General features: G+C 40.5%; 1 protein-coding gene across 1 annotated transcript in view; it reads right to left on the reverse strand.

Moving 5' to 3' along the window:
* Positions 1–25,427, reverse strand: part of dlc1 (DLC1 Rho GTPase activating protein) — a 60,708-nt gene extending 35,281 nt beyond the window's left edge. Inside the window, exons 1-4 of the mRNA XM_017035478.2 lie at positions 24,631–25,427; positions 21,956–23,830; positions 17,912–18,046; positions 6,218–6,251 (exon numbers count right to left, since the gene is read on the reverse strand). Coding sequence (XP_016890967.1) covers positions 6,218–6,251; positions 17,912–18,046; positions 21,956–23,830; positions 24,631–24,690 — 2,104 coding nt within the window. The 5' untranslated portion in view covers positions 24,691–25,427. The remainder of the gene's footprint in view (positions 1–6,217; positions 6,252–17,911; positions 18,047–21,955; positions 23,831–24,630) is intronic.
* Positions 25,428–26,006: the final 579 nt, after the last annotated feature.

The raw sequence follows: 26,006 nt of genomic DNA on the forward strand, positions 1-26,006 counted from the left end.
CGGCTAAATGTCAAATCAATCTTCACGATCAAAGATGAAAGTGTCCTAAACCCAGTAAAGTATGACAAAAAAACCTGCAGGGCAACGCCTCTAAGTCATTTCTCCATTTCAGCGTGCTGTCGCTTTTATGAGTTGACGACTATCTGTATTATTTAGAAGCGAGCTTACCGAAGCAGAAAGATGAAAATGTTTTTTTAATGGATTCATCTCTGCCTGTGGCAGCCAGCCCATAAGTTATAAATGGGGCCAAACCAAATGCCTTTCAAGCAACTTTGATGGAGGCGAGTGAGGGGGACGACTTCAATCAGTGAAAATTAGGTTTGAAATAAATATCACAGCATCTTAAATAAAAAAAAAAGCTACACAAAACAAATGAGGAGATCAAACACAGCAGAAACAGAAGAAACATCATTACTTTATATCCTCCAGAAAATGGCTGTTCTTCTACTCTGTGCCTCAGCAGTAACACAAATCCATTAAATGCTGTTTATTGATTGGATGTGCTAGAACCACAGCTCACTTTACAGATGCATCACTGTATATTCTGTTTTCTCTCTCGGCTAATAACAACGCACTTCTCTCATATATGACAAATGTGGCAAGATGTGTTTAGCAGCCAGGTTTTAAATGAAATGTAACTGCAGATTTTAACAAAACACGACAACTGACACGCATGTATATTTAGAACATGGATCAGAGAAGCTGAAAACACACATTTACAGCTAATAGTCTTCGTCACTCACCTGCCAGCTGACTTTCTCGAGTGTTCTTGCTGAGCATGTCTAGAGCTTTTGATGTTGACGACCTTATGTGATCACTGAAGGACCTCTGCAGCAGCAACAGCCTCATGGATCGAGACATGCCGTTAAGTGTCGACAAAAACAACCCTCGCTCTCGCTCTTGCCTTGTTGCCTGACCAGCTACTGTCCCTGACCGGCCATTGCCTTAGATTCTACTATAAACTGCCACCGTTCTGTTCCTGCCTCTGCCTCTTCCTCACTCTGTTTTGCTCCTGTCGAGCCTCCACTCCCATCCACTGCAGCAAGCATCAGTGCGCTAACTGCTGGGACGAATCCAACCATTGCTGCATTGCTCTCATATTCTATTCAGACTGTGTGTCAGATTTGCTGTGTGTGTGTAAATGTTAGTAAGTGCTTTTTACCGCATCCTTCAGTGCTCTCCATCAAATATGAGTTGTCCAAAGTCATGACCCCCACCTTTATAGACCCCCCCACAATCATTTCTGTTGACTTCATTGTCTAAACACAGAGCATCACTGCCATTTATGACATTATTCTTAAAAAATGGCACATTTGTTCATGGAAACTCTAAGATTGAAATTTGATTATTTATAATCACAGAATGGTCTCTAGAAAGTCACATCTTTGTACCCATGTAAATAAACCTATGTAGGACCCACATGAATACCATAATTGGGGTCTAAACTGGTCTTAATCTTCTAGGGCATTTTTCAAGGGAGCAGCTGTGTTTTTAATCACCTTAAACTAGTAAATACACTTGTCACAATTAAATGTCTTGTGCATAATATTGTTAATCACTGAGTATGAGTCACTCCATTAGTCATAGGCAGTTTGTGCTATTCAGGTTTCCCTCCATTAAATTCCACACTACGCTCAGCCAAATGTGCAGCCTGTTCCAGCAAGTGAAGGTAATATACCCAGCATTAGCATGATGCAGTCTGCTGATAGCATTGTGCTCATCATGGCCAATTGACTTTATGGTCTTCTAGGGCTTGCTGAGACTGATAAGACTGAATTCCCATGTCTTTGCTTTTCCACAAACCATTTGGTCGGAGCTCCTGTGAGTTTGGAACGACCTTCTTAACGACCTTGTAAATAAGTCAAAGGGATACAGAACACAAACGCACCCCTAACATATCACGTTTTTATTATCCTGCCTGTCACTAGTGTTGATTCACAAAACACCTGGACCACATTATCATTTTAATGCTTGTGTATGAGAGTACTAAGAGGTATGCAAATCAAAATCATTTGGATCGGAATTCTTAAACCGTCAGGGTACGTTCCTAATAGATTGTACCTATGACACAACAGCAACAATTAAAATTAATCACTTTCAGTTGGTCCAATTTACCACAAGATGTCCTACTAGGTGATATTAAACCTGTAACCTACTGGTGACAGACAGAGGCCTCAGCACTGCCAGAACCACATTATCATTTTAATTAGGGATGAATCGATCTGGTAATCCACATCGGTATTGCTCCATGAAGACTAATTATCTTTGAAAAAAAAACAAAAAAACAACAATAGCTGTACAATCCGTCACCTCAGCCCAAATGCTCAAATTATCTTTGCACAGAATGCCATAAACAGGGAACAGCAAAGGCAACATGTTGGAGCGAAGAAAAAAGGAACCAGAATATTATTGTATCGGCAGATTATTCAATTTGCAGTGTCCGTGTCAGACATGAAAAAGTTGTATCGAGTCATTCCTAATTATAATGCACCTGGATTTCATAAACTATAACATATCAGGGTACTTCCCCTGTAGTTGCAGTACTGTATACCTTTGACAAGAGCTTAATAAACAAGGCTAAAATGTGTGAATGTGAAGAAGTATCCACACGTTGGTTCAGGTCAAAGGTTGACTAGAGAAAACAATGAAGTTGTCATAACTCAGGAAGGAAAGCCTTGCCAAATTCCCCTCCTGTCCAGCAGAAGTACAGTGTGTCAGTAGAAGGTAACTGCATCTAAGTCCAGAAAAGGAGGTGAAGGGGCTGCTGAGCTGCCAAACACTGACCCAGAAATGGAGCCAAGGGAGTCAAAAAGTGAGGGCTGGGTGGTGTTTCTGGACAGACTTCAAACACAACACACAAACACAGTAAGTGAGTCCCTCATCAAAAGAGCTGCAATAAACAATGAACTATATTCTATTCTTTACGGCACGGCCAAATATGTGTCGGTGTGTTAACGCATGTGTATGGGTGTGCCTGAACGTGACTGTGATTGTGTGTGTGTGTCCCTTTGAAGTGACCGTCTGCTGGGGGTTTTTTCTGCTATCAAACATAAACACTCTCTCACACTGACTGTTTGCCCTGCCTTCATACACCACCATTCTAACTCTATGATAACCTCACTCCATGTGTATATTACTTCAGCCATTAATCTTCAGTATAAATTAAGGTTCACGTGAAGGTAGCAGGCAAACACACCATTTTAATGATAAGAACCACCAAATGTCCTACATATAGCCAATCCAAACAGTCGGTGTTTTACTCGCTCCCTGCTCCAGACAATCTCTCCTCCAGACATCCAGAGCAGAGGAATAAAGCAGCCAGAGAGTGACAGGCCCTGCTGAGCCAGGACTGATTCATTAGCCTGGGGACAGCACGGGCAACTCACACCATCAACACTGGGAGATTTACAGCACCCTAGCAGAGGATGGATGGGTCAGGACAAATGGAGCACGGGCTTATAGCAGAAATAAACCACAGTTAAAATTACAAACATGAGAGCAGGGAGGGACCCACGCAGGAAAGCATATTCCCCCATCTTCACTTTTGTTGGAGCTCAAGGAAAAAACACGGTTATTAAATACATAGAGATGCTGCTGAAATACATACAAAAAAACACCCAGTTTAATTTTATAGGAAATAGGCTAATTGTCAAAAAGACAATCAGATACAGCATAGCAGTATTAGTCCAAATTTGACGTATGATTTTGGTAATAAAACCAACCTAACAATTCAGTCAGTTGACCGAATGGAAAATCTCCCATCATGCCATGGTTTCTGCTTCAGAGCCAAAGATAGAGTATAAAAAAGTTAAAAAAAAAAAAGCTTTTACAGTAAATAAAATCTAAAATTTTAATAGAACACATCGTTTAAAAATTCACATAAAATGGGTAATACACACATTACTTTCCCACAAGGAGAGCAGTGAAGAGCATGAGTGACATCACAGTACAGTACAGTACAGTACAGTACAGTCCAGATCTCCATACAGGAAGTGAGAGAGTGGGAGTGTGTGTCAATTAAAAAGTGAGTAAAAGCTGTTTGCCACAGAGTTGTTGAGGCTGGCATAGACTGACAGAGGAGGCCAGGAATGTGACCTTGGACAAACACAGCCACTCCATTCACTAAAATATAGTATAGTTGGCTACCGCTTTGAAGGATAATACCTCTAGAAAAAAGTCCATTTGCTTCTTAATGCCCTTAAAATGCATCAGACTCCAAAGGGAAACCAAGGGATTTTTTTTCACTATGATTAATTTCAGACTTTTGTGGAGGTAAAAAAAAACAGCAATACTAATATGTGGCATTCAGTTTCAGTCACTTATAGGACTGAAACTGAAATTCTAAAAATTAAAAACAAAAAAAATCAAAAAGAAACTACCATCTTTGAAAAAACAATAAAAACTAATGGTTCAGACGGCAGACAGTGAGACAGACAGAAATGATGAGACATCATATTCTCAGGAACTACAGACTGCCCAGTGTCTAAGGGCCCCTCCCATATGGGACCCTGCTGAGGGTACGAAACAATTTCCTCCGTTCACAATATTCCTTTCCTCCGCCTACAACCTGGAATTTCTAACTATGACTCCCTGAATCCGGGCAAAAGGTCGATCTTTAACCATACATTTGTCGGATTCCTATCATTGTGTTCTGTTCATACGTTCCCAGTGGTTTATATTTAGATACGGAAAGAACAGCACGGTGCATGTAACCTCTGTTGGAATCCACAACTTAAATGTAGTGTGAAGCTCTGACAATGCTGTGAACCATGTCAACTGTTTTTTTTTTTTTATTTCGCTCTTTTTCTCTTGTGGACAAATTTATCGTCTACTGCCAGAAATGTCTACCCTATAAAATAAAAAAAAACGTTTGTCACTGAACACAATCTAAATTTTAAGTGTAACAAAAAAAATCCTAGAAAATCTGGGTTTAAAATTATTGGCCATATAATTTAAATTCTGTGACATAACAACATGCAGCAGATGTTCAGGACCAACCACAAAAAATGACAATGACAAATGTGAAATTCTATACCTTTGTCATATTGGAACACTGCGTTCTATTTTGCGTCCCTTCATTCTAGTCCCTAATCAATCTACACGCTCTGTGAAGCCTGGGCTGAAGGCCAACAAAATTGGCTTCTCAACAACAAGTTGACAGTTGTAACTTCACCAACACTGACAACATACGCTCAGCGCCGCAGGGAGGCCATAAAGCGGAGTCGCTGCGGAGGAACTCCTTGTTGTTCACTGGTGTGCTTCCGTTGTCAGGGACACAGTAAAATTAATCATGAATGAGCTGTCTTTCACCGGAGTGCTGCAGCAGCCTGCAGGGCACGTCGTCTGATGTAACATGGTCGTAAATGTACAATTCCCAAGGCCTGAAAATGTGCACATCAGGAGGGAGGTTTGAAGTGTCACAAAGAACACTGAGCATTGTGCTTTTATCAACATCCCCCAAAACTTCCCACCATGACCCCCTCATAGAACATCCCACAGCCTCAGACATGGGAGGCTACACGAGTTGCCCACATCAGGTCAAAAATGGAGAAGGTCATTTTTTTTTGTTAGCACCTTCTGCAATTTTAGACTTGCTGAAAAATTAGACATGAAGGTGGCCGTCTGCCAGTAGATTGGGCTAACATACGAAAACCTGCACCAAAAAGTTTCTGGACATTTCCCATGAAAGGTTTTCAGTGAGTGGCAGTAATTAGAGGAGGGGTGGTGTGAGGTGGACTCCCATCAGACCTTCAGACAGCAGGAAAGACTATAAAGGTCTCACGTCCATCACCAAACAACCCCTGTCTGCTAGTACTGGTGACACAGGGGTGCTTTAATGAACACAGGTCTCCTGCCGACCATCCTGAGGACGGCCTGTCCGTCCATACTGTCATGATGTGTGTCAGAGTGCAGACAGAGAGGTCACCTCTGCAGCAGAGCACGAGGAGACTATGGATTTAGTCTGTTTGTTTCTTTAGACTTTTTAAAAAGTGGATTTGACTGTCGAGACATGACGAATACAAAGTCAAACAATGCAATGTATAAAAAAAAATGAAAGATGGGATTCTTTATTTAGATTAACTTTTCCTTTTCCTCTACCCGGCTAAAAAACATCTGTTTTTCCATTTCTTAAGCTGCGTAATTTATGCAATGATTGAAACTTTTTCACAACTTTAATCTAATCTCCTAAAAGAGTTAAAAGTTTGAACAGACTTACCAGCCTTTTCTTGTTCAGGAATGGAAAGAGGGTTCTGGGGAAAAAAGGGGAGAGGAAAAGTTCAAGGATTGGTTCAGTTATGATTTATTTTGACTTAAATTCTAAATCAAATATGTTTCAATTCTGTCATCACAGATCTGCATGATCAGTCTTGTCCTCTGATAGATGGTACCATGCAGAAATTAGAAAGAAATCAGTAAGAACAAAGTGTCGGAGACTGACTATACAGCACAGCGTTTGCTGGTGTTATTAATCAAATCTCTTTAGGGTTGAATCAAAATGAATCAGTGACTCATTGGAAAAGGTCAAGTTTTCTAATAGTTTTTAGAGTTAGGGTCAAACATTAACTAGTTATGGTAAAGGATAGAGATATATCTCAATACAGAGTTGTGGTTACAAGCGTGAAGTATTTCTCTTGTGGGTGTTTGTGTGTGTGGTAGTAAGCTGGAATGCAGGGGTCAATCTCACCTCTGACCTTTGACCTTAAGATACCTTAATTCAATTTCACACCCAGACCTGTTTTAATCCAAACTGCGGCGGAACAAATCTGACTAAGTGAAGGCAGTGATGTAGCTTGACCAACTTTAACAACAATGTCTTGTGCAGTTCATACAGTTCTTCATTTCAAAGAGTAAGGAATGTGTGTATTCTCACACTTCTATTGTGAATGAAGTGAAATGAAATATATTTTTTACAAATAAAATCCTATAATACATGAAGTGCTTGTGTATTTTTTGTTTATTTTTAAATTTTAAATCACCAGTTTTGGCCCCCGGGCCATATGTTTGACACCCCTGCTGTAGACAGTCTATCTCTATAGGTGACTTACACAGCAGTATCAGTAGAATCAAATTCCTTCATATGGCTTGACAGCCTGGTTAACGTGCTGTAGAAAAAATGCTGTTTATGCTTCAGTGTTTCATTGTGAAAACCAATACGTGTGCACACAGCTCTTTGATCCATTGTCTTTAGGTGATGATCCCGTCGAGATAAAAGCATAGCTTTGAACCTAATTCATTCAGACTCGACCTTAATTGCACCTGAGCTTGTTTCAGCAAGAGAAAGACAGAAAATGAATCATTGGAGGCCAGAGAGTGTCTGACTATAGGTGCGGGGTAGTTCGCCTGCTGAGTGGCAGGGGAGCGCTTACACTTTATGACGAACGACTGCAGGTGTGAAACAGTCTGAGTGAACACAAAGCCTGCTCTCATATGTGTGAGTGTTTTTGTTAATGTGTTGTCTGACTGATGCTGGATAATGCGGCGTCAGGGTCTCAGTCTGTCTTACTCACAGCCAATGAAGGGTGATGTCTGGGCAAACATTTCCTCTGTAACCCTGCTGGCATTCCCGCTGATGTATGGCTGTGCTCGTGCATGGGGTTGTGTTGCCATTAAATCATGTCATTAATAAGATTTTAAACACATAGTGGATATAATTCCTTCTCAACATAAATAGCTTTCATCTATTAGGTCTGACTGATGATCTTGGAAGACACCTTGGAGATTACATCTCACCTCCTCACCACTAAATCACCAGCACAGGCAGAATATAAACAGTGGCTGAAATAAGAGATTCATTTATTTTCATTGTTGTTTCAGCTGTTCGGGATCTAGTAATACACCACTTCGTTTTCAGACCCACTGGTGACCTGGTTGCCTTTCTGCTGTGTATACTCCACAGTGAGCAGTATGGGAGCCAGACAACAGTATCAAACTGTTCTGGTAATTTGTAAAATGTGTTTTTGTTACAGTTGAAACAGATTCTTAAACACATTTGCACAAGACATTTCCTGATTTAATAGTTTTATATTCGTATTGGGAGCTGGAATTTCCTCCAAAGGTGTTTTTTTTTCTTCTTCTATGATCAAGCGTGGTTCAAAACAAAAGCAGCTTTTTAGAGACATGAGACACAGTGTCAGAGCCAGACACAAGTTAATGAGCTCGCTAACAGCAGTTCAAGTCAAAGTGCAAAAAAACCCTGAATACTTTAAAAAACAACTCACTGTGAGTCACTGCAGTGATCTCACAGACTGAGGTGAGTTAACAGCTGTGAAGGATGATTTTGTCTTTGAAACAAAGGCTAAGGTTGTACTTAGCACTTATTACTACAGTAGTCTGCTGTATTGTAAAAATGACTGTGCTGTTAATCATTATTTTACTATTTTCATGCTTAGAGTGGATAGCTTTGCTGCTTGGAGTTAAGGTATTTTTTAAAACAAAAAAAATTTTTTTAGCTGCTTGGAGTTAAGGTATTTTTTAAAGAGTTTGTGAAAAGTATTTCACTGTGACATGCTAAAGATAAAATCCAAACACAGGAAACTTTACTTCATATTTACAAACAAGTGTCACAAACAAGGAATTTATTTAAAAAGCTCTGTGCATATTGTGTGAAAGGCCTTGAACTGAAAAGTCAATACAGCGGGTGAGTGAGGCTCCTCTGCTCAGCACTAACAAGACATTTCACTTCTCCACTGTGTGCCCTCTGCATTGTGCAAACACCACACCACAGGTTCCTGTCAGTGACCCATGAAGTCACTTACACTGTGTAAATCTCACCTTCCCACACAGGGCTGCGTGTTCCTTTAGAACGATTGCGGTTGAATAAATGTGAGCGAGCGAGGGATCAGTCTAGCAAGAATGTGTGGATGAATAGGTACCAGTAAGTACCAGTGTTTTCATTGCACCATAGTCACTGATTTTCACCCCGTTCGCCTGAGTCCCCCGCCCTCCAGCCCGGCATGCCACAGAGCAGGTTGTCCCAGAGTGGGGTTGTCTGGGCCGTGTCAGGTGTCCACTGGAGAGCCGTAAGCTGCAGAACACACAAGCGTCAGCTGCTTCATTTACTGCAACTAATTTACCAGAAGTGTTGTGTGTGGGGCACAGGGGGTTTGGTATGTGTTGACTTTACATGTGTGTCATGGCTCACAACCACGTATATATGTGTGTCTACATCGCAGGTCCATGACTTAAAACACTGCAGCCAATTAAGTGAACAAAATTTAAATTATTATTACAAATTCTATTAATTAATATATTACTATCACAAAACAACAATAATAATAATAATAGTATAGTAATAGTATTTTTGATTTTATTTTATAATATTCAAAAATAGCTCCAGGTTATATTTTAGGGTACAGCATTCCACACTACAGTTACTAGGGTCTTATTATTTGAAATTCTATTTGTGGATTTTATATTTGGAAACTAGACATTGAGTGGAAATGAGGCAGTAATTAGAAATATCACAGCCTTAAATACCAATGTCAATGTCATTAAACCTTCTGTCTTAGAATATTGAATGTGCAGAAGATCATAACAATGGAGAAAACTAATGACTTTGAACACGACTTTGGTGACAGATATTTTATAATCTGCTGAATTAGGATTGTTTGGATTTCAGGTTTTGCTGAATAAAGTGTGCCCTCAGGCTCCACATTTTGAGAACCACTGCACTAAAGACTTTAAATCCTTAAAATGTTTCTGACATTTACTTGTGGTGTGATTTGACAATAAACATACTTTCCAACGAAGCAGTGGAAGACAGCTTAGGTAACAACTGCAGCCATGCTGCAAAACGCTCAATCATTTGTGTGTGAGTGAATTAGTCAGACCGTGGCATGAAAGTATTGCGCAACATGCTTCTCTTTGCCTACTTACTACTCTCCCAACCCCTGCCCCCGTCCTGCACTGCAGCTGCAGCATACGTGTGTGACCACCCATGGTCTATCCTGACCAAGGATTAGGGGGCTCAGACTAACTCAAACCTTTTTCTCCACCACTTAACGCAAATGGTTAAATTAGTGCAGATGGCCTATGGTCCAGTTAGGTGACGGCTCCAGTGGTGGAGGAACAAGGTGACTGTAAGTGACGGAACGGAGACAGACAGCGTGTAAGCGTGAACGAGTGCATGCACGCTTCTTTGGAGATGTTATCTGGATTTGTTTCTTTGACCAGCATGAATGTGCTCTTTTTGGCCCACACTCATGAAGGAATTTATTCTCTGTGCTCCACCGACCCCAGGGCGCACGTGTGCAGGGAAACGTGGGAAACAATTTCATTTTAGCTTTCTCTCCGAGTCTAGACCGTGCTACCCCTCATACATTATCCCCCACATTCTCTTCCACATTTTAATAGTTTCCATATGTGACACTGGGAGTGTTTCAACAGGAAGTGATGTGATGACTTGTTGTAATGATGCGTTGGAACATTTCCTGCAGGAGAGTTATATATTAGTGTCCAGATGTTGGAGGTAAAAGCTATTTGAAAAGAAAACAACACTGAGGCAAATTTGGTGACACAATTAAAAATGCCTCTGACGTACTGACATCTTGTATAAACCTCAAAGCCCAGTTGATTGCTTTCTTTCCCTGGTTGTGTTTCAGAGTTAATGATTTCACCATGAATATTGCGACACACGTATATACACTAGCCAATAACTGATGCCTCTCACTTAGCTTTGGCTCAGGAGTATGTTCTGTGTGGGCTGACGATAACTGGACAGAGCAGAACATGTGGAGAATTTCACACACAAGGACAGGAAAACACACATCTGCATTTGCTAACTAGTGGAGACCACAGCAAAAGGCCACTGGTCTCAGGCAGTGTCTGGGATTTAGTGGTGGGGCCCAGCAGCGTGAACTCTGAACCATTGACCGGCCATGACTGGAATCATGGGATAAGACAGAACCTCTTAACAAATGTAACCATAAGACTTTTTTTTTTCAAAAGGTGGACTAAATGGACTTAGGAAATTCACCTAATGTAATTCGTGCAGTTTATAATACTCACAATGGGAGCATTACTTCCCCAGAATTTGTAGTATTCACCTTCGAGGTTTAGTGGGATAACGTGTTTAACTATTGTTAGAAGGCCATTGTTAACGTACAGTATTTACAGGTAAAAAAAAAATGTCGTGGTCAAGGTTGGAGTCAAGGGCTTCAAAATAGAAGCTGCATTTTTCAAAGATGGATCTAATGAGTCAACCAGGTGACTAACATACGAAATAATGTCAATGAGCAAACATTTTTGCAACATGAGAAATTTAAAAATGATCATGACTGTTGAGGGGCGGGACCTCCCTTTCAACTGTAAACCGCAGGGATTGGAACAGGCTCAAAAATAGTGAAAGAATGAATGAATGGAGAAATAAATGAAGGAGGAAGCGCTAACACCATTTATATTTTCTGTTCTTTTCACTTTTTTTCTAAGTGACTGGCCATTTAGAAGTGCAAAATGTTCATGATGGTAGCCTAAATGCAATCCAGAGCATGCCAGAAGAAAACAAGACGAGGTGGGGAGAGAACCTCAACAGCTGACTATAAACTAGGACGTTTAGACAAGCTACGCACACTTATAAATCTGTAAACAAAACCCTCTTTGCATCAAAGACTGCAATTTACATAACATTACATACTGTAGTCTCAAAGTCAATTTTTGATACTGCTTACATCATGATTTATGCCAAAAAAGAACATAATTTGTTGCAATGTCAGTTACTGGTATCAAAGCTTAAACCATGATGTCGTACTGACACATTTACCCATGGACCCCGGAACTACAACTGCATTTTTGTAGCCACTATACAGTAGACAGGTATTCGGAAACTCAAGTTTAAATCTTTCACCTTCACCTTCACACCAAATACTGTCCCATGAACTAGTTGATACCAGATTCTTACAAAGTTAGATTCTATAGGTCAACAACCAATTCATTTTACTGTTGACTTCATTGCTTCACATCCATGTTGAACAATTATTTATCCAACATCCCGACATTCATTCACAGATGACAACCTAAAGACAATTTTTTTCTTAAAAATGTAGACAACGACACACTAAAAATCATCTAATCTGGGTCAGATTTAAATGGATCACACACAGAGTCCTCAAATAGCCACAGATTTCAAGTCATGATATGGTCAAAACACAGGACCACACACTTTGGACTCTGGCTCTCACAAAGGCTTGTGTGATCCAGAGTGACATTGTAACTCAGGTCGGGTTGGTGACATTCATGTCTGTGACAGCCTGACACTACAGGATTGTTAGGCTGGATAATCTCTTCAGATTAACCCCGATCAGGTAATGCTTATGGTTGGTGACAAAGCTGTACCGGGGCATAACTTGGCACGGTTATCCTTTAGTTTTTGGAATAACTTTGAGGCCAAAACATTGTTTCTCTATTTCTGTCCACATTACATAAAATGTTATGACTTTTTGCCCATGGTGGTTTGGTTTATAATTGAATAACAGAAAAGAATATGTATGATATAATATGCATATACTGTAATATAAAAATAATAATATGCGTCATCGGTCTAAACTAGTCTGCAGTCTCTTTAGCCTCTTTGCATTAACTCCCTGCAAAATCATATGTGATGTCTGTCAAGTGCAAAAAGAACCAGGCTGCGCTACTATCTAAATCAGCTTGCTTGCTAACAGCAAAAAACAGAAGACTGCACTGCTACCATCACTTGAATGGTTAAAATGTGTTTGAGGCTGTTGGGTCTAAACCAAGCCTGTACTAATTACTAACTGCATGCTGCATATTTACCAAACTGAATAAATTAGCAAACCACATTTTGCTTTTATGCCTGGAAGCACAATTTTCAGGCCATGCTCCTGTGTGTGTTTGTTGAGTTATTGTTGCTTAATACCTCGACAAAATAAAATAATTAAATAACAGATTTAAATCATAAATAGGTTTTAATACTCAAATTCCCCATGTGACACAAATAAAAACCAAAAACCTAGCCCCAAACAGTTTGGTTGAAATCACACCTGCTTTTACAATGCATTCCTGTGTACATGTTTCAGCATCTGTAGATTTGTGCGTGTGTGTGTGTGTGTGTGTGTTTCTGAGCGTGTTCAGTTTGTTTGTTCCTTCTGTGATTTATGAGGCTTCATTATCAGAAAGCGGCTGGGGCATTTCCAGATGTCTGTATTTTCCACCCATTCATAAGATTTACTGTCAACAAGTGTCATCATCCTGCAACTATTTGCTTCACTTTTCTAGCCTCTCTTATATAATACATCTTTTTTATTTTTTGGTGACTCATTTTACTGTGCAACAATCTAGAACTTGTTAACAACAAACAGAAATTTAGTTTTTAAAAGAATAAAAGAGCACATCACACAAGTTTGGCACGTTAAACCAAAAGAGTGTCAAAAACCACATGGAGTCGATATATCACCGCGCTCATAAAGTCAAAGTAATGCAGTTGGGATGCCTCAGAAAGTTCTCCTGTAAACAAGCACAAGTTGCCATTGAGCAAAGTGTGTCAACGGGGAAATTTGTATGGTGTTATCTTTCAAAATAGAAATGTTTGGTGTGGGAAACGGTTCACATTCACGACAGCACATGTGCTGTGGTTTCATAACGCAAACTTTTACTGATACAGAATCAACAGCAGACAATGAGAGAAATAGATTGACTCTGCAAATCCCTGTCAGTTTGGTTCCTGAAGTGCTACACGCAAAGGCAGTAGCCTTGAGTCGACAGGAAAAACAAGGTTTCCTTGTGGGGGTGGAGGAGAAGTTCATTTTCCACATCCTGTCCCAAACACAAGTCCTTTCTTTTTTACATACTCTCTTTTTGAAATCCCAGCAAGTCTGTGTTTGTCTCCATGTTACAGCTGTGCTCTGCAGGGGAGTGACCTTGGGGACAATGACACCACACAGAGTGGTCAGCGTGGCCACAACTAAACCCACTGCAGGCAGCCCATGTTGGACTGAATGGTGGTTGGTTTTAGAGCTCACCCTTAATGGGCAACTGCATTCTTTAAGTCAAGTATGTGGAAAAGAAAAGAAAGAAAGAAGGCAAACCTAATTATGAATTTAGCACGTGCTCTTTGCTGTTGACGTTAGAGAGGAGGATGTGAGAGAGTGTAAGCGAAATGGAAATCCAGTGAAAGTAGCCATATATTGTGTCTTTTTATCTGAGTGGGAAGGTGTGGTCTGGTTAGAGGATGTTTGGGGACTGAGAGGCTGCCAAAGCCGGAACATGGAGGAAGAACAGAGCAGAGATCTGCCTGTGACCTTAGCACGCAAACCACTGAACTCCATTGTCCACTAAAGCACAGGCAGATAAAGAACTGTGTACAGACATAACCAGAGACAAGGAACGGTCTGCCTGTCCTTCTGAAATAAAAATACCTCTCAGTAAATCAGAGAAAAAGACATTGAATCCTGATAAACAGTCATCTTGTTTTAGAACCCAGTGTCCGCAGCAAATGCAGCAGGACCAGCATTGGAGATGACAGATGCTGTGTTTAGTGTGATGTTGCCCTGGAGACAGAATACAGATCCAAACAAAGGGTTAAAGGTTGCCTTGTGGTGGAATGTTTACCAAAGACGGCGAGGACGAGGGCTGGTATAGGGCAGCACCCTCTCTGTCTTCATATGCAGTGCCTCCTCGCTAAATTTAACACACAATCGTGCTCTGCGGCTAGGTCAGTGGCTGAGGTCTTGAGGGAATTCAGAGAATATGTCCTTCCAGTGGGAATGTGAGTCAAAAAAGGTGACTGATATGTTGTTTCCGACTGTAACTTTCAGAGGAAGTTGGTCAGGGGTCAGCAGCCCCCACCCCACCTCTGTGCCTTGGCACATCCTCTGCAACTACATGCTCTAAAAATATCATCACAAAACAAATAATTCTTCTGAAAACGTAACCCAACGTTGTCACAACAGATTAGGCTTCTAATGACTGTCTACACTACACTGCTTATCATTTGGGTCCAATCCAAAACAAACAAACAAAAAAAATAAATAATCAGAGTGAGATCCTCTTAAAACCTTGCTAATTAAAATTTTTAGGGATACAATATTCCATAGATACATGTATCAGGCCATAATAAAGTTTTTGCATTTTGAGATGTACTGGAGCTCATACCACACGGGGTATTCAGATACTCTCGTGCATATAGAAAGGAAAGACATTTATATCACAGACATTGAAGTGTTAATGACATTATAGTGGGTTTAGTTACAGCATTTATTAAAAATAAATTTAAGAATTGTCACTTTTTTCACCCTAAACGAGAGGCTTTTGGTTCAAAAAGACCTTAATTCAGATACAGCAACAGAAAACCAGTGTGAACAAGGTCTCAATATGTTCACGTTTTCACCCAAAAATATGCAGAAAAATAATCTCCTCCTAGTTACAATTTTTGTTACTCGGTGTAGCTGTAGTCAGTGTTATTCTTACCCTACTATAAACTATAAAATGTTCAGATCAGACAAGTTAATACTGTATACCAGTGCTGACATATTTTGACAACAATCTTAACTCAAAACGCCATGCTCCATAATCAATGAGTTATTTAACTGAAAAAGAAAATACCATGCAGGAAGTAAGACATATTTAGAATCAACGCAGCAGCCAATGGAGAAACTGTAGAGCTGGTAAACAGAGTAAAACACACCTGTTGCCTCACAACAGTGTTAACAAAACACCATCTCAAGACACTTGTTACAATAAGCCTCAAATAGAGACCTGCAAAAAAGAACAATATTGGCAAAGAACAGCCAGTCCCGGAAGGGGAAAAAATAAACAAACCACCTGCTCTGACACAACACTCGCTGGGTGTCAGACCCAGCTCCTCTGTAAGAATAACAGCCACCTGCTAAAGGCTAACAATAACCTCTGCTATGCTTGCTAATGATCACTTCACCTGAACCCAGTGTGTTGTACACAGCAGATGACACTGTACAGTCTTTGTTCACATATTACCACTGACGATAGTCACATACCAGTTTTTATCACGGTTACATAAAAGACAGCATGAGCCTGTCCTCTGACCAATTAGAGCCAAGTGTAACACTAAATACCAGGAGGTGTCGGAGGAACAGTAACAAAACTGTCCTCTTGCATAAGACTGCATGAAATGGAAGGAATTTACAGGCACAACATAAACACACACGCACATACACACACACACACACACAGGCTTATTCCTGTTCTTATATAAAGACAGTAGACGATCACAATCTGACACTGGTTCTAATCCTAACTAAATCTGAAGCTCAAAGATTATCTCTGTTTTGTAGGTTTTTGTAGTTTTTGTATGGTCACATAAAGTTCAGTATAAAAACTAGACCCAGAGTTGTTTATGGTCACATAAAGTTCAGTATAAAAAAGTAGACCCAGAGTTTTTTGTTTTTTACACTACATGGACCCACATGGTCTTAAAATGTACATCTTATATGTTAAACATGTTGTGTTATATAGCAACACCCACTATTACAACGGTATACTACAAATGTAGAATACAATTTCTTTTTTATATACTTTACGCCTTATTTCAACAAATTTAGGTTGAGTGTTAATTATTATAATGTAAAAATATAGTAGGTATTGTAATTGTAATTCTAACACACACGTGTGATGGTGGTTGAAACAGTGGCTGTAATTCAACCACAGTTCTTCCACACATCTGCTTTGTGTTTACGTCATTTAGGGGATTTGTATTGTCTAGCTAACAAGATTAAGAGGGCTCCACAAAACCTTAACTCTGAAAGGACTCAGTGGACCCCTACAACCACAGTCCACTCAGGGTTCCTCAATGAAGTTGTCATCTGTTTGACCAATCAATCGCACTACAGGGTCTCCACTGTAAAGAGCCTCTTATTATGTGCAGTGAAAGTAGTGTTTACCCAAGCTTGCTGAGTTACGCTAGGTTCATTTGAAGACATTGCGCATCATTGAAGCTAACCTAATACATGGCAGGGGCATGTGTCTGCGTTAAAAAGGTATGTCGTGCAAAAAGACAAAGCAATGCACAGAAGGAATGGCAAGAGATAATTCAGGAATGCTGCCTATCTTTTTATCAACAGATTGTCAGGTTTATACACGTGGCTACGTTTCCCACTGACAGGGACAAAAATGCAGACATCCTGCTCGACATTTGATGTTATCTTAGAATTCATCACTTCTCGAAGTGTTTTATTTTTTAACGATCTCAGTCAAACTAGGTTAAGTCCTGCCCCAGCAGCACCGGCAGCAACCTTGTTCACTTTGCCTTCTTTCTGAAGGCAATGCCAGAAGAACAAGGCTGACAAATCCATTAAGTGAGCAGGCGAGGGGTTGAAGACGTGCGTCTCACTTGAAGGGTTTCCACCTCCCTCCTCCTTTTCCTGGCTTTTCACCTCCCGCAGCCCCCTTGTGACCTCTCTCTGAGGGAGAAGAGGTCTACTTCTTTGGACCTAGCTAATTACAGAGCTTTAACGTCTGCTTGGCTAAGCCCTAAATGCTGCAGGACATTCCTACAATTAGGAAATTCAATGTGCATGTTTGTGTTTGTGTGAAAGTCTGTTTGTGTTAGTTGTCCTAAACATCTCTTTAAGAATGGTGCTAATGTACATTTACATAATGCAGTAGTTACCACCCACTCTCCATTAGTACCAAAACCTGACACAGTTTTTGATTTTTGCCTTTGCTGAAGTTTCTGGATTCAAATTTAATAATAGTGTTCGTAGGAAGGACTGTTAGGTAGGTGTCAGTTGGCTTTTTCTTATTTCATTGCTATGTCTTTATTGGTCACAGGAGGGTCATTAACTTTGTGAGAAAAATGAATGAATAAAGGTAAACTCAAGGTCTTCATTTGAATCCTGACATGCATCTCTGATTCAACAGTGCAGCTTCCGGTGTGTATTAAGTCATCATAGTGCTATGTAGGAAAATGGCTTATGTTTACCAGTAGAGGTCGTCGATTGAGGGTGGGGGTGCTGTCTATGGAGGATGTGGCACTCAGGGCATTCTCAATTTCCTGGTCCAGCTGGTCCAACTTCATAAGCAGCAACACCATCGAGTCCAGTCGAGCATGCTCCGGCTGAAGAGAGAGGAGTAAAAGAAATATTTTATTTTAGGGGTAATTTATACTAGTGTAACGTAAGTGGTTCTCCTAAAAATTATTTGTATTACTGGTGCAATCAACAACATGCACGTATCGACCACATATCTTAACCAAACTAGCATTTTGCTCTATTTAAAAATATTTCACTTAGCATTTATAATTTTATTAACTTGTCATTATCTAAACTTGCTCCATCTGGACTTGAGCTATTCCAAGTCCTGAGAAAACTAAACAACACCTGAGCCCTATCTACTCCCACGTCTCAGTATTATCAAATCATTTTTCACTCGAAGCTGATCAGGAAATAGACAGATAACAGATAAAAATAGGTTTAGTTTGTTCTATTAAGTGTCTATAAAAACGTTACCTGACAAGAAACCTTAATTAAAATGTTAATGTAGTCTTAAAACATGCTTAATTTTCATTTCTGTATTTTGATTTCCTTTTGTTACAAAAAAATAAGACAATGGGTTTTAAAATAAAAGTGACCGAAGACATTAGCACCTTATAACATCTTGCACAACTGCCTTAATAACCTATTGGTACACACATACGTACATATCAGTCAAGCATGTCAGCTAAACGTCAGCTTTCAGTTATGCTAATTTTCCGTGCTGTATGCTAGTTAGAAGACTTTTAATTTTGTGTAACATCTGCACTCAATTTTCGATCACATGACATTAATATATATTGTTTTTCTTTTGCTGACTTGACCCGTCAAAACAACGACATAACAAGGCTCCTACTGACCTCAGGTGGTGTAACTGCGTACAACAGGCCGAAAACAAAGTCCTGTGTTACTTCTTTTTGTTGGCGCACTTAGTAGGCCCTGGTGGGTATTTTAAACAATGTTTACCAATATTAAGTTACTCTTTTTTTCTTTTCTTTTCGTTTTTTCTTTTCTTTCTTTTTTTTTTGGCGTTTTTGCTGCCGTGCTGTTCTTTTTCAGTCTTGAATGTGGCCGTGACTGAAAGTCTTTCAACTACAGAGAAACCTCATTAGTTCCTCACTAACCTAGTTAGGATTCTGTTTACCAAACCATGTTAAAACATTTTATGGGGTTGCGCAGCAATGACGTCACTAGTGTGACTAGGTCTTTATGTAAACAGCAGATGTGTATTAATATGTAGCAATTTAGCTCGAAGTCAGTAAGTTATACACACTATAACCATGTTGTTTTAACATAACACACAGAGTTTCTAAGCTAAGTTGTGATGAATGCTAATGTTGGTCCTGCTGACAAGCTAATACAGCAGGGTCCAGATAAAATCTGCCCCCATTAGAAGCAGCTGTAGTTTGTCATGGCAGCCTCCTCGTTCCATCCCTAATAACATCTTAGAACTTGTGCTTACTTATATTTTCCAGTTTGTGTGGAATCTGCCTGTCAGAACAATTTTTTTCCCACTGGTTTGCTGAAAGGGCAACATGAAGGGGCTATGCGCTGCAGATGCAGTTGTTTAAATTCTCCGTGGCTGCGCACATCGTTATGTTTTGTCTCCTTGGCAAAGTTTCACAATGAAACATTGTGGGGTAGTAAAACAATGGTATCTTTACGAGGCCTAACTGAATGAACAAAAGCATCTGGTTTGAGACGGCAACAACAACCACGGAACAACAGGGCAGAAAACAAGTGCAGTGTAATGTCAGGCACTCCAAGGAGGCACAGTTGGTCCTGGACCATTCTGGTGGTCTTGTGGTCCCCCCGCCCCTCTTTCTGTCCCATCTTCTGAGGTTTCTGTTACACTCTGAACTTCCTGTTTTTTTAATGGGAGACAGTTGCCACACTGATGTGAAGTGTCAAACCCTCTTATTACATTCTGTGGCTTCCAGTCCATTCAAGTAATTTTTCTGCTCTACACATCTCAAAGCTGGAGAACCAAGTTCCTTCATTTTAGCATGAGATCAACAGAAAGGACAGCGAGTCCAAAAAAAAGGGGGGGGGGGGGGGGGCATTCGGGCGGCGAGTCACCAACGGTCTGCAGTCAGATGAGTGACAGTAAAGCCAGTTCAGCCCAGAGGTCAGAATAAAGTCTTGTTGCTAAAACAAATAAACACAGTAACAAAGCTCAGTATCAGAGTAATCTCTATCCATTATTCAAACCAGATTGGCTTAAAAAAAAACTGGATGTGAACTCAATTTGCGTGGTTTACTGGAACATCTTTGTTAATTAGTATCGTATGCTGTCAGGGGATTCCTCTCACTATCAGCAATGAACAAATGACGTTGGCTCAGTAATTCTATTTTCTTTGATTTTACAGCATATCTTCACATTAATCTTTTAATGGAACCATTATGAATCACTGTAGTCTGACTTGTAGCTAAGACTAGAAGAAGTCTTTTTTTATGTCTTTTTAAGGGGCAGAAAGGTGGAAATGTATCTAAATGTATCTATTTTATTTAAGAGACTGGTGGACTAGAACCACATCAACTGTCCTTACAACTGTCTAAAGTCCTAAAATATAGACACTATACTGATATGACCTCCACAGTTTCTACACAAACACACATTCATATCCAAAAAATAACATATCCATGCCATAAATATTCATCAGAAATCAAATTAAATCAACTGCGAGAACATCTTAGACCTGACTAGTCGCACACATTACTCACATATAAGATAACTGAATTTCCAGACAGCTTACCAAATACTGGTTTTCTTGCGTTGTATCAAGGGGTTGTGATGACATCATATGTTTTAACACTGATGAACCACACTTGAAATACACAAGTAAAATGGAAAATGTTGACCCTGAAACAACAAAGTACGACAAAGAGGTCGAACTCCCAAGTATCAGGACTGTTCTCATAGTGAAATACGACAGTGTAAGACAATGTACCACTCAGCTGAAGATATTAAATCAAATCAATTCAGAGAGCAAATTAAACTTAACACCTGTCTTAACTTGACTTTTATTTTCAGATATAAACCACAAAACATTAATGTTGTGTTTATAAATCAATAATACCACAATTAGAGTGCAGAGCAATTCATCCAATCATCAGCCTGTCATTCCATCTCTACCCTGTCAGTGGTCAACTTAGTTTATGTCTGTTAAACTTTACTTCAAACACACAATGTAGAACTTAGCATGTCTATACAATCACTATGAAAGTATAATGTAGTTATAAACACACGTTTGTTTCATCATAATCACCAAAGACACTCCATAATAATAGTTTACAAATTCAGCAAATACAGAAGTCTCTAAACTGAAGTAATTCATGGTCATTTTTGATTTAGTTTTTTTTTTTTTTTGACTCCACAATACCAAACAAATTTAACTCTGAAACCAACGCCAGCTCAAGGCTTTCTGTGTCTTGGGTGATGTTTACAAGAGGCTGTGCTCCTCTAACATGAACTCATCACAGGAATTTAACTTTTCACAATATGGTACTTGTCCAAACAACATGCCTCCTTAATGCGCGCGCAGTCGTAAATAATGGATTTTTTTTGTTGCCATTCCATGGTGAACATTGTGACTACTGAAACAGAGTTAGCTGTGTTGGTAGTCTGGCTCTTGTTTTGCTCCAGTTCACGAAGAACTCGGGTTTTCTGATACTTCTCTGTGCCGCCTGACAGTGAGTCAACAGGACAACATGGAGTCTCTGATTTAAAGATGTCATTTCAGCCCCTGAAGCCTTTTCACAGAGCATAAATTCAACATAAATCTGTTAAAAAATCAGTAAGAGTGTGGGAGGTGTGTTGTGTTGATTCTCCTTTCCTTCAGGCCTGCCACAGCGTGGGACAAATTTATTTATACTCAGCTCATGCCCAGTACATTTATTTTAGTTTATCCCAAGAAATAAATATTTTAAGTTTGCTGGAGACCTACAACTGTAACAATAATATTCTTATTAACCTTTATAAAATCCAGTCTTACCTTTCTAGTGCGCATTCTGACTGCATCCTCTCTCATAACTTCAGGCTCTTCTGCTTCATTTATCCGACAGGTAAGATGTGCAGTCACGTGCACAGCCTCATCTGTTTCCTCCACGTTAGAAACCGTGGCTCCTGGCCTGTGGTCGTCCCTCTGACCATCTGTCACCTCAGAGCCAGGTGACTTAGTGGAGTCACATCCTGAGGCACGGTTCCCATGGATACCCTCCGATGACAGCTCAGCATTGATCTCCACACGGCAAGATGTCCGGTGATGGTCCTGTTGCTGTGTGTCTGTGAGATCGCTATCAGTTTGACAGTGAATGAATTCTGAGTAAATGTCGTGAGGATGTGATCCTGTCAGGTCGTCAGTTTCAACACAGCTGACCTCTGGTATCGTGTCCAGTTTGCAGCTATTTTCTAAGTCATAAGCTGCTGCTTGGTTGACACAAAATGTGGACTCATCACCTGAGCCTGAGCCGGTGTTCATGTCCTCTGCTGGTGGAGCCACACACTCCTCTTTTTCTGTAGATGCAGCATCGACATTTTCAAATGAAACACAACTGCTAACTAGCGTAGAACAAAGCTGACCTTTTGGAAAGATATCAGGTGATGCAGCTGCTCCATACCTGACCTGGTTTGATTTCTCGCTGCTTCCTGCCTGTGGACTTTCCACTGCCCCTGGCGTACTCATCTGTGTCACTGTAATATTAGTCAGTTCCACTGAATTCTGGTGGGTTATTTCGTTATATCCCGTCTGATCCAAAACCCCAGTGCAGTCAGGATGACCGCGGTTTCCTCCTCCGTTGTCTCTCGACTGCGGTTTGACTTCTGTATTTTCATTTAAAGTTTCTAGGTCATTTTTTATACGCGGTCTCTCAAAAGAGCGTTGGCTGCAGCTTTCTAAATGACTCGCTTCTGCTTTCACAACTGGTTCTCCAGCAGCAGATTTGTCAGCCGGACACATGATATCAGCCTCCTCCATCACATGAACTGGACTGGGAAGAAGACCAATAATGAAGTTCCTATGAGCATCAGCGTGCTCAGATGTTGAAATCTCCTCTTTCTCAACATCTGGCATGTCAGTTGGAGGTTTTCCTTCAGCAGTGATCAGTGACCAGTTGAGCGTAGCGTCAGGGTTTTCAGCAGGTCTGCTGTAACCCTCTGTGTGCCTCTCCTTTGTTTCCTGGTGATTTGAATGTTTGCCAGTTTGCACACCAGCAGATCCAGACAGTGGAAGACCATTGTTTGAAGAGATAGAGATGCATTGTTGCCCCACAAGAAGGACATGTGGCCTTTTAAAGGCATCAGCATCAGTGCAGACGTTGTAGCAACTTTCTACGCCGACTTCACCTTCATTACTGACCGTTTCGGTTTTGAGCCTTTGGCTAATGGCAGCACCGGAGAGATTTGCACAAGACGTAAGACTGTTTGAGTTGCAGTGATATTCTCCAGGATTATCCTTGTTTTCAGTGTCTGCATTTTCAAACACACACGCTGTGTCAACAATATCCAGATCCTGTAAATCCAATGAAACATTCTCCTGGTTTCTCATTTCATTCAACTGTTTATTTTCCGTGTTGTCCTCCACAAAAGTAGCCGTCGCTTCACATGTCACAACAAGGTCGTCTGAGGAAAGCTGGTGACAGCCCTCTGGCATAGAGGCACATCTTGTCCTCCGACCTTGCTGTGAAGCCTCTGCTCCAGTCCAGGGCCCGGTGCCGTCCACTCCATGACAGCAGACCAGGTCCAGATCATCAAAGCTGTACTTCAGTCCTGAAGGATGAGTCACGTGCTCTTCCCAACTTCTTTTCCGTATGGCTACTGGCATGGTGGGCGGACAGCCGCTGCTATCCCATAGAGCTGAAGTCGACGCTGTCTGAAAATGAATAAATATTATTACTACAAACTGAACATGGGTAGGAAGTATTAAGTAAAAGTATACAACAAAGGAGGTATGATAGTGTTCACAGTTCCGTGTAAATGCTGCAGGACAAGGACAAAGACAAAAAAAATGAAATAACAAAGCACAGCCTTTTATTATGATGAAGAGAATGAATCTACAGTAAAAAGTATCTCGGTCTAGGTAAATGTTGATATCTCCTGTTTACCCGTGGTACCAAACCTACTTATCAGCTTCACTCTGAAAAGCCTTCGGTAAACACCGTGAAGAACTGCCTCGAAAAATTCCTGGTGTTGCTTAACTGTCATTCTGCACATATCCACGGAGCCACAAATGTGACCAAGACTGCAGTGTTTGTCAGTGACAACAGCTGGTTCTCTGTTATCCCGAGTCCTCACATTACACACTGTGAGTTTAATCACAGGAACAGAACCCGGTTCTATAACGTGCTGGGGTTGTTTTTTTTTGGGGGGGGGGGTTCCGTTCCTCTAGATCAGAAGTGAGGAAGTGAGTGAACACGAGGGCTGCCTGGTGAACTAAGAACAAAGTCCACATCTGCTTTATTTATCAGACACCGTGTATTTATACAGATGGAGGCAGATGACAGGAGTGTCTGAATTAATTTCACGGTTGGTGAACTAACAGTTTTGTGCTTTCATCCACAAAAAAGTGACAATATTTACTCTTCTTAAAGCTGTTATTCACAGACTGTATCACAAAGTTCCTATTTAAATGAGTGTAACATTTCAATCAGATCTTTGTGTCAGCTGTTTCACCTTCTCTTTAATTAGAGGTTGAGCTGGATCAAACAAAGTGTCATCTGCACCATTCCACATGAGGTCACGCCGGTGGGGTAAGTTCAGGGAGGGAGGTGTCAAATAAAAGTCCTACGGCTGCCGATCCTTCAGGTGGTCATCTTGTCAACAGGAACTGCATTTCAAATTAAAATTAAAAAAACAAAAGTTCACCTCCTTTAAGTTCTCCACTCCTGGCATTTTGGTCCTTAATCATCCAGTGATTATAATAATGGCAATAAGTACAGCAGGATGTGCAAGATGAAGAATGAGCCAGGACTTCCACAGATGTTTCTCAGGTATTACTGTAAATCCTTATTCGATTATTAGGAATCCCACTCTCCCCCCGGTCCTTGACATCTGCCTTACTCTCGGAGCAGTCCTTAGGCTACGTTTTGGTAAGCCATTTTCTTGCCTCTTGTCAGAATCCTTGCTGTAAATCTGTCGGACATGCAGTGAAGCCACCAGAGGCAGGCAGAGAGCCGGAGCGCAGCAAGACGTCCGTAGACAACTTCCATCTTGAGCACATTAAGGTTTTCGCTGACAGTGAATGCCAAAGAGTCAGGGTGGTGTAAGAGGGGCTGGCTTTTCTTTCCACCACTCCACCCCTGATCACTCCTTCTCTAACCCTTTTCTCATCAGGTCCCCTCCCCGCTGGTTTTGACAGGGAGTCTGAGTCACATCTGAGGAGGCCCATCCCCCGTCTCCTAACTCACCCAGCATATTATTATTATCATTATTAAGAATGTATACACGCAGAGCTCTTCAGTGTACTTTCTCTTCCTCATCCATTTCCACACTCTCTCTCACACTCTCTTCTCAGTGGACTTCTCTAGTTTTCTCGGCTTGCTGTTTCACAAAGCTGGATAAGGCACCCACCAGTTGGTTTTGATTAGTACCAGACAGGCTGCCTCGTAAGACCTCTGGCCCGGAGCCAGATTCCCCTGTGTTTTAGCTCTGATATCTGAGGTATTTTTTATTTGTCATTTTGGAAGACTTACTAAAGTAAAGCCACGATAACTGTTAAAGATATAAACATTTCCCATAAATAAACAAAGATAAAAACGAAGCTAAAAGACATGAAATAAAAAGACATGTGAACTCACACACTTGTTTTTTGTTTTTTGTATTTTTTCCAAAAGGAATATTTGTTTCTAACAAAATGAAAATGTAAACCAGATGTATTTGCACATGAGGTCACTGGGACCACTTATCTGAAAAAGATTGTACTGTGAAATAAGCAGAATATTTCCACAGATTTCCCTGTCAGTGGAAAACTTCCCGATAAGCCAAAACAAAAAGTCAGAACGTTTTTGTTACATACATTTTGTGTCGACTACACAGAAAATGCAGTGCAT

This window comes from Cynoglossus semilaevis, chromosome 9, assembly GCF_000523025.1.
Source record: "Cynoglossus semilaevis isolate Cse_v1.0 chromosome 9, Cse_v1.0, whole genome shotgun sequence".
Taxonomy (NCBI): Eukaryota; Metazoa; Chordata; class Actinopteri; order Pleuronectiformes; family Cynoglossidae; genus Cynoglossus; species Cynoglossus semilaevis.